Raw genomic sequence first — 19,448 nt, forward strand, 5'->3', positions numbered from 1 at the left:
TACTTCAGGAAATACTTGGCATTTCTTCTCATAAATAGCACATTAATAACAGATTGTAATGGTGCAGTTGCTGACTTACTGTAGGTTTGCCTGGCCCCTGTCGGCTGGGGTCATTGGGGCCCTTCACCCACTGAGTGATCAAGTTAGCTACACCCACTTTCAGACCTTCTGTGTCCTGTTACAACAAAACACAGAACAATTCTATCATTCATCATATGTTAATTATAAGACACTGTAAACTTTAATCAGAAAATAATACTGAGGAAATGATAGGACCATTAAACAACAACCCTATGTACTGTATGTACTATTATTACAAATATTTAAGCTAGTAAGAATTAAGGTTGAGCTGAAGGTGCTGAATCTTATTTTTAATATCTAAAATCTGAAGTAGATCATTTTAATTGTTATCAGGGGTTAGTTGTTGTTCCTTCATTGAAATGAGTTTATAAGCATTTTTCACAACTTTCAGAGACAAAAGTGGAGTTTTGCTGGCATAGTAATAACAGTGCACAAACACTATGATTAGCTACAGACAGCACACAGTGGTTTTATTTTGAACATAATTGCAATATATCTGTACTGGGGCAAAACTACATGGAAAAAAATTGGATACAGCTACTTTAAGTCCATTTACAATTACATATAACACAATAATAATTCTCACCTTGCAGCCTGGTGCTTTGGTCGGACTCTGACAAAAAACCTCTCCTGCTTCGAATAGGTTCTTCTTTGTGGCCACTTCAGGTGTGCTGGGAAGGTCAGATGGTGCTGCCTTCACTGACCGGGTCTCAATGGACGTCTGTAAATAGAATATAGAGTAATGCAACTTTTCAAGGTTATATTAACTTAATCTTGTTTCAGTTCATTTGCGTTCACAATCTCAAACTTGAGCTCACTGTTAATAGACAGACATGTTGCTCTTTGTCATTTTTTAGTGATTGGCAGATGAAGTTTCCAAACTCCCATCCTTATAATATATACCACTGTATAGGGAATGGGAATGTGATGTGACACGACTTCGTGCATGAGAAGGAACTACCCACTAGGTGCCACACTTCGGTGTAGACTGGTTCAGTGAAAATGGTAGATAAAGTGCTGTCAGTCTTTCCGCCATGGGACGAACTTATTCTGTTGTTTCCGCCCCAGAATGCACTGCACAGCCCACTTCCGCTCCCATTCCCTATTGTACCCTTTTAAACAGTACATTGAAAAAATAACTTAATTTTAGTTTATTTGTGTTGATAGTTTTTATTGAGCTTATTTGATTATGGTGACACAAACTTGAGAATATATGTCAAGGTGTAACAATATGGCAAGTAATTATTGTATTATATATTTTTTTTATTGTTAATTGCTATTGCTGCGGCCCTAATTTTCATTTTAAAACCCATGAAAGTGACATTTTTGACACCTGCCAGAAAGCTTTAGCTGAATCAGATATCATATTCTAATTCTCATTGAATTGCCATGGCTCACTTGTTCATTTTTACTGCACTTTTGACCCATTTGTTAAGTGCTTCATAAATTAAAGTGTCTAGTATTAACCCGGAGTCAAACTGTGAGTAGGGAATCAGCCTGGGAACTGCCTGAGGTGAGGAGCTCGAACAGGAAACAGAAGAATGAAAATAAAAGATGCTATAGTTACAAACATGTACTAGTCCCACTGTATATCTGACCAACACATATGCCTATAAAAACAGTGCACAGCAATGATGTCATTCCCTAGGTGCAGCTGGAAAATGTGACCCCCGACACAATAAAGGGCACAGTAGCGTTTTGTCCCATGTGCCTTAAACACAACACCAGAAGTATGACATGAAAGAGCAGATTTTGCAATTTCCTGCAATATTGTTGCAGTTGTATGTAATGATATTAATTACTTGTATTGGTATGACAACAGACTATATGGGCTGATATAAAATGCTATTCTTTGATAGTGTTGTCATGATACTAAAATTTCAAACTTGATTTTAATACTAAGGAATAAACTCAATTCTGATATTACAATGATAATAAAACACACTCTTTATTTAGACAATAGAATGTGATTTTCAGCATTAATTCTTTTATTAGTCTTTTCCTTCAGATGTCCAGATATGTTCCCTGGTGGTCCATGGGTGTATAGTAATCTATGTGGTTTTATAGTTGTTCTGATACAGCTCAAGATCAACACTATTCAGGAAAGGTTCTTTTCTGTCCTGCGAATGTGACTTTTTTAATATCAACTTTTATAAAAAGGTTAAATTATGCTACATTTTTCAATACTTTTGACAACACTATCCTCTGGGAACCTGGTTGGGCATCTGACTTCTGCTATGTTTTATAAAATTGGCTGGATGCCCCTTTAATCTTAGATAAAGATTAATTCTGTATAAAAGGGTAAAATGGTTGGCAGGGTCACTTGCATTCTGTAATTAATGTAAAGTAAACATGGTGAGGAGTGACACAAATCCCTCTTAGGAAAAGAATGCAGGACTAAATAGCATTGTAGACTTAAGTGTGTCTTTCAAGTGTCTTCTTGTGACTGATGATGATTGCCTATTGTGTATCATGCCTCGGGCTTATAACAGTTAAACCTAACAGCTTCCCATATTTTGAAACTGCCCTGTTGGATTTATTATGTTGTCAAAACCCATGGAATCAGATTACTTATGTTGGTGTTGGGAGTTTGATCTACATGGATATGCCACAACCTAAACATCCATACGAAAGAGAAGAAATAGTCCCTGATATGTCTTTGTGCTCAGTGAGTCATTATTAAAGGTCCACTATGTACTATTTCTGACTGAGGGTGTGCCACTTTCCTGTCTCCATGGAGAGGTTATTGCTTTGCCTAGAATGTGCACAGTATGACGTTAAACTTACCTTCATAGAGGCTGATGCTATGAGGGTTAGTTACAAGTCAGATCTAGGGTTAATTACACACAATAAGTATAATCCATGTTTTTTATGATATTTTGACCAAAAAAAACAAAACAAAACAAACCCAGCAAAATGTAATTGAACAAATACAAAATAGACAAGATTACTAGTACCATACTGTGAAACATTCCAGGCAACATCACCAGGGAGACAAGCTGGTATTGCACCCCCACCAGAAAAGTTACATAGGCCAGTGTTCAAAACCCAATGTGCCGGCAGTCTCAAACAGGGCATAGGACAGGGCATCTGATTGTCGTTGCCAGATCATCAAGTTCTATTCCTGTTATCTGGCATGTAAACATAAGTACACAATAGTCCGACAATAGACCTGGAATGACCCCTAAGTCCTCAGAACGTCATCAGCCCAGAGCAGACGGCCCGTGGTATTAAAACCAGCTGCACTTTTCATCAGTTACAATCATTCACTTCATCAGCCTCCTGCAATATACAGACGTAACACAAGCCCACAGCCCTGTGCCCAGAAAAGAACCTCGGACATCCACTGCCAAAACACATACTGTATAAACTATAGGATACTGTAAGAAGGACTATGTTATTTAAGCACACCTTTTCCAGATGTGCTGTCAAGGAGATTATTGCACTAAACAAAATGCCATGCCATTTTGTTCTCATTCTTGCGGCCTAGCTAGCGTACTTTGGGTTTGGGGTTAACCACTGCTTGCTTCATAAGTTTCATAGGAAATCACAATCTTATGAATGATGTTGTGACTATTATCAGTTTAAAAATATAGTTATATGTCTTGTACTTACTTATATTTATTCTTTATCATTTTGGCAAAATCGTTATCTCTATAACATCGTCTTTACAAGGTCCTTACTGTTTACAAAAGAGGCAGTACAATCATAGCTGAATATGTGTTGCCAGTGCTTTGACCTGCACAATTTTCATTGGACAGGCTATGCCTTATGTGGAAGCTCAGAAGAGGCTGCACTAGCATTCATTCTGACTGCAGGTGCTGGGGTTTAGGTAGTGACGATTCAAATTGGAGACAATCTTTTTAGGTTTAAACCAGCTGGATTTCAGCATAGAGCAGCATGAGAATCAAAACACCAAATTATAATATACTTGGCCATCAAGTGGAAAGTGATTTAATACAAGCCTAAATGACCCTGTGCAAAATGTATATCCTATATGGCACTTGTATTGGGATATGTAACATATATTTACAAGGTTTGTTGATACAACAGGGCTGGATGATATGGTCTGTAAGTGTCTTGGTTGAGCTTTATATTGCACAAAATGAGCATGTTTGACTGTTTTCTAATACAGATAATATAGTGGATGCTTATATATGTTTTAAATGTTTAATATAAAAAGTGGTGTCCACATTGCTTTGTGCAAAACTATCTTTTTTTTTCATTTAAGATAGCATAAAACCCACTTCTGTTACTCTTGTTGTGACTACAGTATCATACATGTACTAACCTCAATAGCTTGAGTGTACTGCTCCAGCTTGTCATCAATCTTTGACGTGGGGACAAGGGGCGGCGTCTTCTTAAAACTGTTACTGAACAAACAACATAAATACAGGGAATTAAAAGACAAATTCATAAGGACACAATGCCAACGCTACTCAAATAAGTACTTCAGCTTAATTGTCCAGGTCAAATATCATGAGTTCACCTACAAGTTTCCATGATGTTCCCTGCCCTAAGGTACATATCATTAAACTGTATTCAGTATTATACAGTTAGACTAAAAGGAGTGAAATGATGAGTACACAAATAACAGTACACAAGTTGCAGTAAAAGGTTCAAACAGGAGAGCATGTTGTAGTACTAATATATATTATTTTGCATATTTGTATTAATTTATTAGAAGTTTATTTATTTCTAATATCTTGATTTGCTCTCCATGTTAAAAGAAACAGTAAGAGATAGTAGTATGCAGTGGTTGCTAATATGTATTGTGCGGCACGGTGGCTGAGTGGCTAGCACTCATGCCTCACAGCAAGAAGGTTCTGGGTTCGATCCCCAGGTCGCCCAGGGCCTTTCTGTGTGGAGTTTGCATGTTTCTCCCTGTGTCTGGATGGGTTTCCTCCTGGTGCTCCGGTTTCCCCCATCAACCCAAAACATGCTACAGGTCTCCAGAACAGTTGATAGTCATGGTCAGTTAAATACAATCAATCAATGAACCTGTCCAGGGACTACAGGTGGAAATTAGCACTGATGCTACAACCTGATGTACAATGCATCTCTCCTGTCAAGGTTAATGCGAAAATTGTGCGCTGTCCCTGTCTCAAATAAATAAATAAATTGTCACAATACTAAAATTTCTTAGTAAAATTTGATATTAAGGAATAGGCTCGATACTCAATACTGATTCTGATACCACAATAACAATGAAAAACACTCTTTCTTTAAACTTTAAATAAAAGTATTTTCTTTTATATTACCATGAGTTCTTATATCTGTGTAATTCCTCAGTCATCCGGATATATGTGGTCTTATACTAGTTCTGATACAGCTCAAAATCATTTTAAAGCTGCTCATGAAAGGTTAATTTCTGTCGTTCTGTCTTTTTTAGTATCAATACCAGGTCAAATGAGTCTAGTTATGATTAATCTAGTTTTGATACTAGTTTTACTGGTTACTCTTATTTGTTCTTTTGCCGTAGTTCCTTTCATTTGCTTTCTATGAACAACCAACAGCAATTTTTGTTTAGATGAATAATTTCAGATTTTTTTTAGATTAAACACCAATTGAGATCCTTATTGCATGTATTATCTAATTCTCTAAACTTAAAAAAAAAATAATAATACAAAAGTAACAAAGAAAGTTAAAATGTTGATGTTGCCATTCGGTACTATCTGCAAGCCATCAGGTTGATTTGTGGATGAATGGTGCTCTGTATTTTTGTGTAGTTTCTGTTTGGGAGGAACTACAGCTGTCCAAACTCACACTATCCTCTGAAACCCCTCTCCTCCTCCTCTTTCTCATCCTCTTTATCTCCCTTGCTCTCTCGATCTCTCTCTCTCTCTCTCTCTGCTCCCCCTTCCTCCCTCCCCTCTCTCTCTTATTCTGTCTTTTCCTGCAGATGATGTCATTCTCTTTAACGGGAACAAACTCTTGAACTGTCTTAAGCTGAATTGTGTGTCTCAACATGACTTCAGTCAAACCACGCCCCTCCTCTTGATTTCACTCTAATCTTACCATAGATCCAAATAATGCTATTAATCTTATTCGTGACTGCATAGTAGTGAGAAAGTAATAACAATTCTGTTTACTCACTTTGAGATTTTGTATTTTGCACAAATCCATTATTGAACAGTGCATATTGTAACACTTTCTTTATATAAGTTATATATACCTTTCAACTAAGTTATATATAAATTTTAACTGCATGTTTCTCAAGGAGAATCTATTAAAAAAAAAAAAAAAAAAAAATATATATATATATATTATATATATATATATATAGATAGATAGATAGATAGATAGATAGATATAGATATATAGATATAGATATAGATAGCTAGATATTTTTCTTTTGTCTTTTTGTCTATCTACAAAATTTGCATGTCTGAAACTTTACAGCTGTTCAGCTGTGGGCCCGTATTTTGTTTTTTTGGATCTATGTTATGCTGTTTCCTAATCAAAAACATACTTAGATTTGTGTTTTCTTTCATTCACACATATTTAACAGACAATTCCTGCAAATTTAGGCCGAGTTCTTCTCTCAAACAGAAAACAGGAGTATGATGTCATGAGTGCTCCATTGTGTTTTTAAACTCCATACACCTTCATTAGAATCATTTGGATAGTTTTAGCCCTGAAATTGGGTAAAAAGGGTAAAAAGGTTAATCTAATGTAACCACAAATGAAGCAGCTTCATGAGTAAGAAGAATGTGCAGTGTTGCTGGTTTATACTGTTTATCTGTAATGTAATATGGTTACACTTGGCACAGTGACACTGTCAGTAGCAACAGTGGTCATAAAAATAGTGCTAGTTATTATAACATTAATAAGATTATATTATTTAAAGCTTATAATTTAGTTGATTTGATAATGTCTGCTTTTTTTTTTTACATTGCTGTTACTCTATAGATTAATTTTGGATAGAAATAAGTAACTTTCAAATAATGATGGTTTCATTTTTCCATAATTGAACAGCCCTTTTTCATCACTACCACTCCTCCTGTCAGCCTCTGTTCCTCTGCTTACACACCCAAAACTAAAGTCCAGTGGCTCAAACTCTTGTCTCCTCTGAGTCAGTGATAAGTTCTGTAGAGCTTCAGACTGAGCGGAGCCACCATAGCTCACAGTGTGAATCAGGCTAACAGCAGCCTGCATCTGGACTTAGTTAAACCTGACTATAAATCAGAGCTAAGTCAATCTAAAGCACTGCGAGTGCACAGGGTGAGCTTCTTATCCATGTTTACCTTTACACAGGAGCACTTCAGCATGGGAGCTGGGAAAACAAGGCCTGATAAATGTATTTGTTCATGCATACTTGTGCACATAACAAATCAATATTGGGACTAAACTGTATCTAAACTATACACAGACTCCATAACATGCTGTTGCTGAGAAATCGGGTTTTATGACTCAAGACACAAGAATTGTGTACAATTATTTTAGTCTGTAACTATGTCATATAATGTTTCTACCTGAATCAAAACATAGGCTACCTGGAGTGTTTTGTTATATTCACACATGCTCTGTTCCACCTTATGATGTGATGATGCAATATTTTTCAACTTGCCTTTAGTTCTAATTCCAGGGCTGAAATTATCCAAATGGTAAAATCCAAATAGTGAAGGTGTATGGAGTTTAAAAACACAGAGGACCACTTCCTGTATTACCACATGACATCACAAGGTGGAACAGAGTGTTTTCTGTTTGAGAGAAGAACTCGCCCTAAATATGCAGGGAACCTCAAACCCTAAGACAAGAGGTCACTAGGAATTACCTAGTACTACTAACAAAACATACACAATAAATACAATAATACCAAGATGTTACTATTCAACACTATTTTAAAAGCAATCGTACTCTGACGCGTACTACATGACCCACTTCTTCAGACTAGCCTTGCACTGGAGCAGATACTGGGAAAAAAATCATAAAACTTCAAACCTATGCGAGTCCTTGTTTGACCACTGATGAGGGGTTGTCAGTATTATGGACATGTCAAAACAAATGAAACATATTATTGGTTGAATTTGATGATAGAAATTGTTCATCTTTCCAGAACTCCCCCACTATAATTACATTGTACTATTGGCCAAGTCTCTTTTGCCTAACAGTGTGAAATCTGACCCCCCAAATGAGGTTATGACATTTGAATACTAGTCAAAACCATGAATGATTCTGAGCACTATAGAATGTGCAATCTAATGGAAAACCCCTATTTGACACTGTAGCTGAATCAGTGTGCATATTTGCTTTATGACATCGCCTGAGTGAGTCCAACATTTATAGTACAATTTTTACAGCATTATTAAGTCATGTTCTTATGGTATATTCCAGTGTCTTTAATGTAGTACAGTAAGAAGTGAAGTGTACTTTTATTTGATAGAATAGTTGTTTTATCAACGATTACAAAACTAATAAGGCAAGACGACAACTAGGTGAGGATTTAACTGTATTACCATGAGATAAATTGCAGGTCAAAATAAGTCAGCTGTGAACCCTGTGCTTCAAATTATCTAGAGTTTTACTGCCCGAGAATCAGCATGCTAGTTGTTGGCGGCAGACTCCACTTTGGCCTGTGAGAGTCGTGAAAAGCACTTATAAACTCATCTCTGTGAATAATTGGAATGCTCAAAATGCATAAGATAAGTGAGGAATAACTTTGGACCTCTGCAAACCGTTGAAAATGAAAAATGTGTTGGTTTTTTTGGCATTTTAAGACATACAGTATGTATATATATATATATATATATATATATATATATATATATATAGTATATTATTGTTTTGTTTTCTTAACTATGACACTCACCTCTTTTTAAGTGATCTGCTGAGGGATTCTGTTCTCTCTGTGATCTGCAATTCATACAGAGAAATCATTAGAGTTTATAAAATACTGTAATAGCACTGTCATCACATAGTATAGATAAAATATAGCTTTTTTAAATTCATGGGTTTCATCTTTCTGTTAAATGTAACATTTAAAGGACTTTTTCCCATTCAGAATATATTTGTTTTAAACTGTTAATATGGCAGTGGTCCACATTTTTTTATCATTCTGAAACCCATGAATGTTGAACCTCCTCTGTTGCTAACAACGTTCTGGGATAAATATTTAATGTGGTCTTTAATACACCTTTGCACATCCAAATATAATAATAGTGAAATTGTTCCTGAACTGGATTTCCCAGGCATTAACATCAATCAAGACTTACTTTAAGTTGATAATAGTCAGTAAATAGACTATAAAACCAGTTCAAGCTGCAGTGCTCATAACATGCAGTGTCATGCACACACCAAACTGTGACAACACTGAATACAAAGAGCTCCCTTACAGAGGTGGTAGTACTTGGTTACATTTACGCATTACTCACATTTGCTGGAATAACATTTGAATAATATTGTACTGCTCAGAATAGTTTTTTGGCCCTATACTTTGACTCCTATTTAATATAATTTGTGCAAGTGGTGCAAGAAACACAACACATCAATTGTGTTTCTTGTGTGCACCACTCCTTTAGATATGATTTAGTTTTTCTAGGTTTTGTGGTATATCCTTTGAAAAACACCAACTTTTATGCATTATTTAATGTTCTCTTTCCTAGATCAATTTCAATCATAAGTCAGATGCTATGTCCAGACAGTTAACTTTTACTTGGACTGTAGTTTCCTCAAATCATTTTTCTCTTGTAATTACTTGAACCGCTATGTGTACTTCTTCTGCTTATTTTGTAACAACAGTACCTCGCAACAATATTCACCTCTGGCCCACATTTCTAAAGATTACAGTTTAAAAAAAATTATCATTATAATGTTTTGCACACATATATCTTCATGTGAAACAAACAAGCATCACACAGCACCAGTGCAAATCCAACCACACAAAATCCACTTACAGTCTGACACTCTATTGTTCCACTGTGGAGATAAGACAGTTAATTTTTACACTGAGTTTGGATGTAGAGTTTGAACAGTTTCTGAATGTGGTGTTACCTTGTGTGTGGGTGTTTTAGGACTGAATGGACTGAATGCTTCATCTCCATCACTGGACGTACTCAGGCTCTTCATCCTCTCGGCCGCCTCCATCCTCCTCCTCTCTATCTCCTCCTTCATACGCCTCTTCTCCTCCTTGGAACAAAAATCAGGTGAGTGTGCATTAGTGTTGGTATTATATTCATCCAACCACATTGTATTGGTAAATCCAAAATGATCTCTCTGTATTTTTTTTGGATATTGGTTTGGTCACCACTCCCTCAGTTATGTCTCGAGCCAGATTCAGACAGACAGTGACGCATGTGAAAAGAATGAGCTCACTGGTCACCCATCAAACAGAGTTTAGTGTGTAAAGTATTGGAGAAGTATTCTTCTGTATTCTGGCTTCCAGGCAACCATATTGGCAGATTACCGATGGCACTTTTGAATCTTAATTATAGTTTATGGATTTTAGATGACATCATGACAATGTATTGATAGGAGAATGAGAAATAAATATGAAAAATATTGTAAAAAATATATTTCATAACTAATATTTTGTATTTCAGTATTTTAATATACTTGTACTGTATTTTCAATTATATTAAAACAAGTTATTCACTAGTCTAACTTAAAATTACAAGCAAAGACTAAACCAATAATAAAAAACCTGACACTTGACCTTTAGAAGGGGCCCATCCTGCTTGTTCCTATGGAAAGGTTGTTCCTTTGTCTCTACTCTTCCACAGTATGGAATAAAACGTATCTATTGCTATGGAGAATGTTCCAAAGACTGGTAGGTGACATGCCACCTCGAATGTTGCATACTTTACTTTCAAAAACAGCTCTGACCAAAATATGATACTTTTATACATGTCTTTTTTATATTTACATTGCAGTCATTACAACCATTTCTCTTTATATTCCACAGCCCTGGTCCTCACCTCCTCTTTGGCCAGTCGACTCTGCTCCTCCTCCTCTCTGCGTCGCTCCTCTTCCTCCCTGATTAATCTCCTCTCCTCCCTCCTCCTCTTCAGCTCCTCCAGCTCGTGCTCTGCCTCAGCCTGCCTATGCCTCAGCTGCTCCAGCTCCTGGCTCTCCTTCTCCTGTAGACCACGCCGGATCTTCTCCAAGCGCCGCTCCGTCTCCAGGATGGCCTCACTCTCCTCCGGCTCAGCAGCACGACTACAGGCACAACAGAAAGAGGAGGAAAGTACTGTATGATGTATGTTATGTTTGGTTTGTAATAGACATAACATTTATTTACTTGGGGTTAAAATACTTTACAGAGACATTATGATCTGGAGCCATATTTTTCCTTCCCTTTCTGTGATCAGAGAAAGGGTCTGTTTGTGTTCAAACAAACAGTGGGTTATAAGTAAAAAAGAAAAAAATAACAAAGAGAACTGAGAAACAGCACAGTTTTCTGCAGAATCAATTAGAGAAGCCAGGCAGTGTGGGCTGTGGAGCATAGTTATTGGAAATTACTTAGATAATTTTACTTGACATATTACAAATCAGAAAAACTGTTCACTATTTAAACAAGAAGTATTGAGTAAAACCTAAAACCTAAAAAAAAACTCTTTGACAGTAAATGCACTCACTTGATGGAGCGCCTGGTCCAGCTGATCGTGGTGCTGTTGCTATGGGAGAACTTCTCTTTGGGGGAGGCATTACCATTTGAGTTCTGGTGTCTGGGCTCCTGGTTCAAGACAACTCTGGATGTGTACGACACTTTCATCTCTTTTCTTCTTTCAGCCTGTAGATAGTGAATAAGCTTTAATCAGTTCAAACTGACTTTTTTTGTAGAGCACGACACTACGTAATATAAACAAGTCAGTTGCATGTATGGTTGTAGTATAAATTTACAAGAACTCTTACCTCTACATTTGGTCTATGACTCTCCTCTTTTCTCTTGAACGCCTCCTCTCTCTTCCTCCTCTCCTCCTCTTCCTCTCTCCGTACACGTTCAGCTTGCTCCTCCCTCTCTCTCCTCTCCTCTCTCTCCCTCTCTCTCCTCCCCTGCTCCTCTCTCTCTCTCCTCCCCTGCTCCTCTCTCTCTCTCCTCCCCTGCTCCTCTCTCTCCCTCTCTCTCCTAACCCTCTCTGCTCTCACTTCCTCTTCCTGCCTCTTCTTCCTTCTCTCCATTTCCAGCCTCTCCTGCTCTTGTTTCTGGAGCCTGGATGCGGTGAGGGAGGGTTGGTTGCCCCCGTGTCCACCCCTCTGTCCCGTGTTGAGGTCGCCTTCCTCCTCCTCCTCTTCCTCAGCTCCGTTCTTCTGGTGGTGGTAGTTGTGGGTCAGCTCTTGTTGCCGAAGCTGTCTCTGCCTCTCTCTCTTCTGGGTCCAGTCACTGAAGCCCTCGTCCTCCTCCAGAGACGGAGAGCTGCTGGGCTTGAAACTGCCATCCAGCCTGATAATCAAAATAGTAGTTAATGAATGATTGAACATAATTTTATTTTACTGATGTATTTAAGTAATATTCTTTATTTGCCATTACCCATACAAGTTGAATAAACATAAAATGATATAACATGTAATTAGTGGTTCATTGGTTATGCCTTAGGGGATGTCCTGTCATTATTGAGCAAAAAAAAAAACTGTACATTTATACAATCTGCAAATATATTGAATAGAATGGGATCCCTCAAATCTCAGATTATAAGAACAGTATGTGTACTGACCTATATTTTCTCCAAATAAGAGATAAATATAATAGAGGTAAATTATAACAATTGCAATGCTTGTTTATTCTTAAGTATAAAAACATTGGACACAATGGCCAAGATGGAGTTCTCGTTGTCAAAATGATTATCCAATCAGAAACCACAATGAGGCTCACATGAGTCTCATTTGGGTGGAATCCAGTTTTCCAGTTTAGTTTAAACCTAAAATGTGTCCCTCTGATTTGAATAGTCAATACCTAAACCCCAGTCCCTGTAGCCAGTGAGTGCTAGTGCAGCCTGTGCAGCTCAGAGAGGGAATTCTGGAGGTTCTGAGTTTTCAGATGAGACCTGTCCATATACTGTTTGTCTCCTCTATATGCATTACAACATTCTGTAAGGGCAAAAATATAGGGTATTGGGGGCAGCTAAATTTAATGTTATTAAAATGCAAATTTCTGTTGTAATGTATGGAGTTCTTAGGTATAGTGACCAATAGAAATGATCAGATTCAACACTATCTGTGAGGAAGACATCATCACACTGTAGAATCTGAAAACCACCAAGGCCGACTACTCAGCCAGCACCCCTAGTATGATCAAATGAAAAGTGAAATAGCATTATGAAATCACACTGTAAGGACATTCTTCCTTTACTTCTTTTGTCCTTCCTAGATAGACAGCATAGAAACTACTTTCTACTTAATCATGAATTAAGGAATTATTTTAAGGATTTAAGGATTAAACTTAGACTGATTGCCAACTCTCTGTACCTGTAATTTTCACATTCAGACTAAGTCATCTGGAACAGTGTGAGCTGATCTGATCTTTTGATGAAGCTTTAATGAATTGCCGTATCATTGGCTTGTGTTTGTGTTCCCAGGAGCTGCCTAAAAGGAATCCACCTCCTGCATTCCCCACATGATTAAGACATGGCCATCCTAGTGCATCATGGGAGCCCCTTTTTTAGAGCAGCTCTGTTTGAGTTTTAGAGTGCCAGCGCAGTGATCTGTAAAGTGCACCACACCACAGGCTAGTGACAGGTAAGTAGTGGTGGATAGAGTTATCAATATACTAAAATTTCAAACTCAATTTTAGATATAAAGGAATAGAGTTGATAGTCTATACCAATTCTGATAGCATGAGGGCAATAAAAAACTTTTTTTTTCAATAGAATGTGATTTTCAACATTAATTGTACTTTTTATTACCATGTGACCTTATATCTGTATTAATCCTTCAGTCATCAAGGTAGGCTCAATAGTGGTCCATGGGCCTGTACTAGTCTATGTGGTCTTATACTTGTTCTGATAGAACTCAAGATCATTCTAAACCTATTCAGTAAAGGCTCCTTTATGTCCTATGAATGTGACTTAGTATCATTATCCATCCATCCATTTTCTTCCACTTATCCGGGGCCAGGTCGCAGGGGCAGCAGTCTAAGCAGGGACTCCCAGACTTCCTTCACCCTAGACACTTCTAAGTAATAATACTGTTACTTCAAAATATTACTTATGAATATTAAGTAGAATTACAACATTTCAAGAAATTACGTTTTGGGGAGTATTTGGGGGAAACTTTTAACTTTAACTTAACTTTTCTGGTAGAGCATCTGGCATGGAGATGCCACAGTATGGTATTAATTTATAGCATTTTTCCCTTGCTGATGTTTTTATTGCAAAAGAAAAAAATGCTTTGAAAATCATGCATTTTTACTTTGAGTAGGCAGAATCTGCATGGAAAAAGAACGTATTTATGTCAGTAACTGATATACGCAGCCAGATTTGGTTTATACGGAAGGATGCTAATCCACCTGTCAATCATGACCCTCTGATCCCTGGGAGATTCACCAGTGACCAGTCTTGGTCAAGTACTGGGGAAGTGTGTATTCTGGATCCCCCGCAAATGCAAGCTAAAAAATGTATTAAAAAAACAGCATCCCAATGGCAACACAAAAATAAATAAATGAATAAGAATCTCCTGCCCCAAACCATTGTCTAAACTAGAGCCCGACCGATATGGATTTTGCTGTGGCCGATATGAAACCGATATAATGAAAGTTGGAGCTGCCGATAGCCGATATAATCACCGATATATTTAGTGATGTAAAAATTCACTGTAAATGTTGAATTGTTTAAAAAAACTTAGGTTTGGCTCTGGTGGATTTTAAATTGGGTTTATTTAGGCAACATTTATTGTTATTCTGCTTCTTTACATCATATTTACAGACAGTAGGTTGACTTAATGGCATTTTTGCATCACATTCTAGACACTAGTGATGGGTATTCCAGTTCTTTTTAGAGAACCGGCGTCTAAAGCAGGACTGAATCAGGACTGAACCAGGTCTAAACCAGGACTGAAAAAGGACTAAACCGGGACTTATTTATTTTATGCTAAACTACAGTCAAATATGCTCGTTTTTTTTTTTTTTTTTTTTTTTTTTTTTTTAATCCTACGTACACGCAAATTTCTCAAAGTTTCGTTTTCAGCCGCTGTCAAACTACCACGAGTCTGCACGCGGCGTGAAGAGAAAAAAGTGAGAGAAAGAGAAAACACTGCTCCCAATAAGGATCAGGCTCCCGTCGTTCCCTTTAGAGAGCCGGATCTAAGAGTCATTTCGTTCGCGACGGACCCATAACTAGTAAAGAAAGTAGCGCTATTAGCCTTTAGCCGTAAATACGTGCGCGCCGCGGTAATTAATTATATGCGCAAATGTCATAATTCACACGTCTATTCACAGCTCATTTACATATCAGTGCAGGTCCAGTAGCAAATATACGGCCAATATAGTCACTTTAGAACAGACCAATAGAAAACAGCCTGTTTATGTGCGGGAGCTACAGCAGCTAACCCATAACAAATGACAAAAACTAGCTTCAGAGTCGACATATTTCCAACACTCACCGCTCATACAGGCTCCTCCTCACATCACAAATCTGCACTAATAAATGTCCTTTTAATCCAGACTCAAACCGATTGTCCGTAAAAAAGAAAATAATCTCAGTGTTTGGATCTGTGTCTGCAGGTGTAAACAAACACACGTGAGTGACGCGACTCTGTGGTGTGTTCAGGGACAGTACGGACACACACAGACAAATGACTCCGTAGATAAATACTGATGTGGAGCCACATATTAGGACATTTATCTGTCTGTAAATTGGTTTAAATGAACAGAATGTAGAGAGTCTAAGCTTTATAACGAGGTATAACATGCCCACGTGAAATATCGGCCCCTATCAGCAAGCATATCGGCCGATAGCCGATATGCCTAAAGTTACCCATATCAGCCGATAATATCGGCCAATCGATACATCGGCCGGGCTCTAGTCTAAACATACAAAAATGTCCAATCGCGTAACACTATACCACCCCCATCACATCAGTCACTCAAGCCGAACAATGCAGACCGAAAACAATTCATATTTCTGAACCCAAACCTCTTCAATCATTGACTTCTTTTGGCCCAACTTTCAAACCAGCCCCTATTACTTAAGATTTATGCCTGCCCACGAGAAACCTCTAACACCTCACAGTATCTGGAATCAATAATCTGCAGAGCATTGAAATTCACGCCATTTTTCAAACGGCATCTTTGAGTAGACATAAAAAAATGTAACCTCTGAACTCTGACCTTTGCAGACAGAAAGCCACTACATTATTCCTTGCGTCAAAACGGAGCTAGTATGTCTCAACCATAAACGTTTTTCTCAATTATAGGGTTACGTGTCCCTAGCTCACGTCCAGTGGTTGGTTAGTGTTTTTGTTGCGGTGATGGTGGAGAGGTGTTGCGTATAATTATCTCGTTTGAAATCACAAGTTTGAACTTATTTTTCCCCTTTTTTCTCTGGGAGACGCTGGAGGTAGTAAACATTCTTGAGTGCTTGGGTAATGAGAAGCCAGCTGTGCGTCTGTCCTCACATCGAGCCAAAATAGTGGAGTGGAAATATTTTCTTTATGTAATGAAATGTATGTATAGGCTACACAAATGGGGCAAAAGGAAAGCAATATTTATAGGTTATAGGTGTATAATACTTTTCAGAGTACTTTTCTAGTAGCATACTTTTACTCTTACTTGAGTAATATTTTTATTAAAGTAACAGTGCTCTTGAGTTAAAATTTTGGTTACTTTTCCCACAAGTGACAAAAGCTTTATGACAATATTAAATGATTTACACATTTGCATTTTTACCACTTTTATATGATTTACCTTTAGAAAATAGCAAATTTTGAGCTTTATTTCATGTTTTGCCCTTCTAAAAATAAATCAGACATTACATTCCAACAGTTACTCTTTAAGTTACTCTTATTTGTACTTTGTATGTTGTACTTTTCCCGAATTCTTTTTTCCTCTTACTTACTACCTGATTTCTTGGGACACTACTTTGTAATTCTACTTGAGTAATATTATTTTTGAAGTTACGTGAGTAAATTCTTTGGCTCCCCACCTGGCTTTATGTAATGAAATGTATGTATAGGCTACACAAATGGGCCAAAAGCAAAGGAGAGCGATGGATGATGAGAGCAAAACTACTTAAAGCTAAGGTCATGTAACTCAGGAAGCTCTTTGACATGATGTGAAAAAATGAAAAATTATTTGTATTTGATAGTTTCCTGTTTTCTCATTCTTACACGCTCCAGGAATTTGCAGCCTTTTGGATCTCATTTAGATTGATTTTGGAAGAAGTTGTCATGGAAATGTGTATACAACATGTTTGAGATGACCTCATGTGAGTTATTAGTTCTTTAGCAGTCTGGACATCAGTGAATAGTCTTGCTATTCCAATACCATTACAGCTAACACCATTTTGTAACTTTATGCCAAAGGACACAACAGCAGTATGTACTGAATATGAACACACATCTTACAATGACAAAATCCCTTTGAATTGTCCTATATGTTAAAAGGTTTTTATTGTATATACATTTATTGCAGAGATATTTGTGTGATACTCTGGTGGTACTTCTGTGATACTGTGTATGTACTTGTATGTACTTGTATGTTGTGTGGTACTCTTGTGTGGTACTCCTGTATGGTACTCGTGTATAGTACTCTTGTGGTACTTGTTGTGTAGTACTCCTGTGTACTGGTGTGCTTCTGGTGTATTACTCACGAGCTGTCTTCAGTGGGTGTGTGGCTTTCTGGAGACTCCCCCCTCACAGAGCCACTGTCCCTGCGCCTTAGCTCCTCTCGGGCCCTGCGCCTGCGCTCCCTCTCCACCTCCTCTGCGTCCTCTATGCTCCTCTGGGCTGTCAGTCTGGGAAAAGACAGGACAAAGACACAGTTAGTTCATCAGAGTTAACCAGAGTACTTTAAGATCATTTTGGATTATTTTGTTCTGACTCATAGAGTCAAGTAGTTTTTGTCATTTTGTGGCTGCTTTCAATAGGAAGAGGGACACTGAAATGCAATTGAAGTGCCTATATTTCGCTATCTGGTTACTATAATGTTTGCTCATTCAAAACATGTCATCATAAGGTGGAAGAGAGTATTCTGAGATTTGGCGATATAGACAAACTAATATTGGAACGGTTATTTTTAATGAAACAAAATACGGATCAAGGTATCTTTTTGATGAGGTAACAACATGTTTAAATGGCTTAAAGTTCAAAGAGTGAGAGAGAAAATGAGAGAGAGAAAATGTAATGTTTAGTGACTTAATACTTATCAGCTCAAATTGAGTTCAGTAGTCATAAATCTATCTAAACCTAAATTTGAATAGGGATCAAAATATTCTTTGCCACTCCCAACTGTGTTACTGCTTGCTAAGACACAGACTATTTGCTGTGGTGACCCCAAAAGAAAAATACCAACAGAAACAAAGCATTAATCCAGTTCATTAACTCTGACTGTAAGCTATTAGCCAAAAATAACCACAATTTAAAGGACGATTAGGAAACTGTTACAGTGGAGAAAGTGTGTAGGTGTGGTGAGTTAGTAACATCTGCTGGGCCTCAGAAGAGAAGAGAAGCTAATGTTTATGTCGAGCGTAAACAACATGTGCTGCTGACCACCTCCCCGCCTTATGACATCACTGCATCTACTTCAAACATGAGTAATCTTTATTTATACTGACAAACAATTTCTATAAGCAAATGTACTTATTACATGGCTGTGAGGGTGGCATTGTATTCTGTGGAGGAAGCTTACCAGAATGTCAAACTATATTATCAATTTGTTATAAAAATGTGCACATATTTTGAATACAAGTTTATTTTGTAGCAATATTTTATTCGACCACTACTGGTACCAGTACTACTGCTATTACTATTACCACTTCTGCTATATTTCACAAAAAGAAACAGCAAAAGCAGATGCATTTTTTTTAAAGTTGTAGTCTACGGTGTAAAATTCACCTGATTGTCTCCATGGAGATGTTTCTGCTTTGCCTAGAATGTCCCACAATGTGATATACATTTATTTATATTGCATTATACAGATATTTGACAGGTGTTTTGTTGCTAAAGAAATACCTTGAAAAAACATACAGACTGACTGTGAGCAGGATCACTTCTCCACTGATCTGACTTGTAACTTGACCTGTTTGCGTCACCTGCTTGCCTCATTAGTAGGCCTGTCACGGTAACACGTTTTTAGGCACAATATATTGCTACAGAGAAATATTGTGATAAAAAGTAATACTGACACTACTGTATGTAATTGCACAATAAGAATAAAACAGGATAATTCCAGAAAATATAGATCATATAGTCCTATATCATATATTAAAACATCTATC

At 37.4% G+C, this 19,448-nt stretch overlaps 1 protein-coding gene and 1 long non-coding RNA gene across 3 annotated transcripts in view; one reads left to right on the forward strand and one right to left on the reverse strand.

The window, feature by feature from the left end:
* Positions 1-13,735, forward strand: part of LOC129409447 (uncharacterized) — a 30,745-nt gene extending 17,010 nt beyond the window's left edge. Inside the window, exons 3-5 of the long non-coding RNA XR_008632407.1 lie at positions 10,095-10,226; positions 11,091-11,278; positions 13,596-13,735. This is a non-coding gene — a long non-coding RNA (uncharacterized LOC129409447). The remainder of the gene's footprint in view (positions 1-10,094; positions 10,227-11,090; positions 11,279-13,595) is intronic.
* The window catches only part of lsp1a (lymphocyte specific protein 1 a), a 43,981-nt gene that overhangs the window by 7,553 nt on the left and 16,980 nt on the right, over positions 1-19,448 (reverse strand). For both annotated transcript variants that reach the window (XM_055155536.1, XM_055155535.1), the window contains exons 2-10: positions 17,823-17,966; positions 11,935-12,463; positions 11,658-11,812; positions 10,998-11,238; positions 10,075-10,209; positions 8,894-8,937; positions 4,373-4,454; positions 668-802; positions 80-175 (exon numbers count right to left, since the gene is read on the reverse strand). In XM_055155536.1, the coding sequence (XP_055011511.1) occupies positions 80-175; positions 668-802; positions 4,373-4,454; positions 8,894-8,937; positions 10,075-10,209; positions 10,998-11,238; positions 11,658-11,812; positions 11,935-12,463; positions 17,823-17,966 (1,561 nt within the window). The remainder of the gene's footprint in view (positions 1-79; positions 176-667; positions 803-4,372; positions 4,455-8,893; positions 8,938-10,074; positions 10,210-10,997; positions 11,239-11,657; positions 11,813-11,934; positions 12,464-17,822; positions 17,967-19,448) is intronic.

Source organism: Boleophthalmus pectinirostris, unplaced genomic scaffold, assembly GCF_026225935.1.
Source record: "Boleophthalmus pectinirostris isolate CB_2022bp ecotype Guang Dong unplaced genomic scaffold, ASM2622593v1 HiC_scaffold_2, whole genome shotgun sequence".
Lineage (NCBI taxonomy): Eukaryota > Metazoa > Chordata > Actinopteri > Gobiiformes > Gobiidae > Boleophthalmus > Boleophthalmus pectinirostris.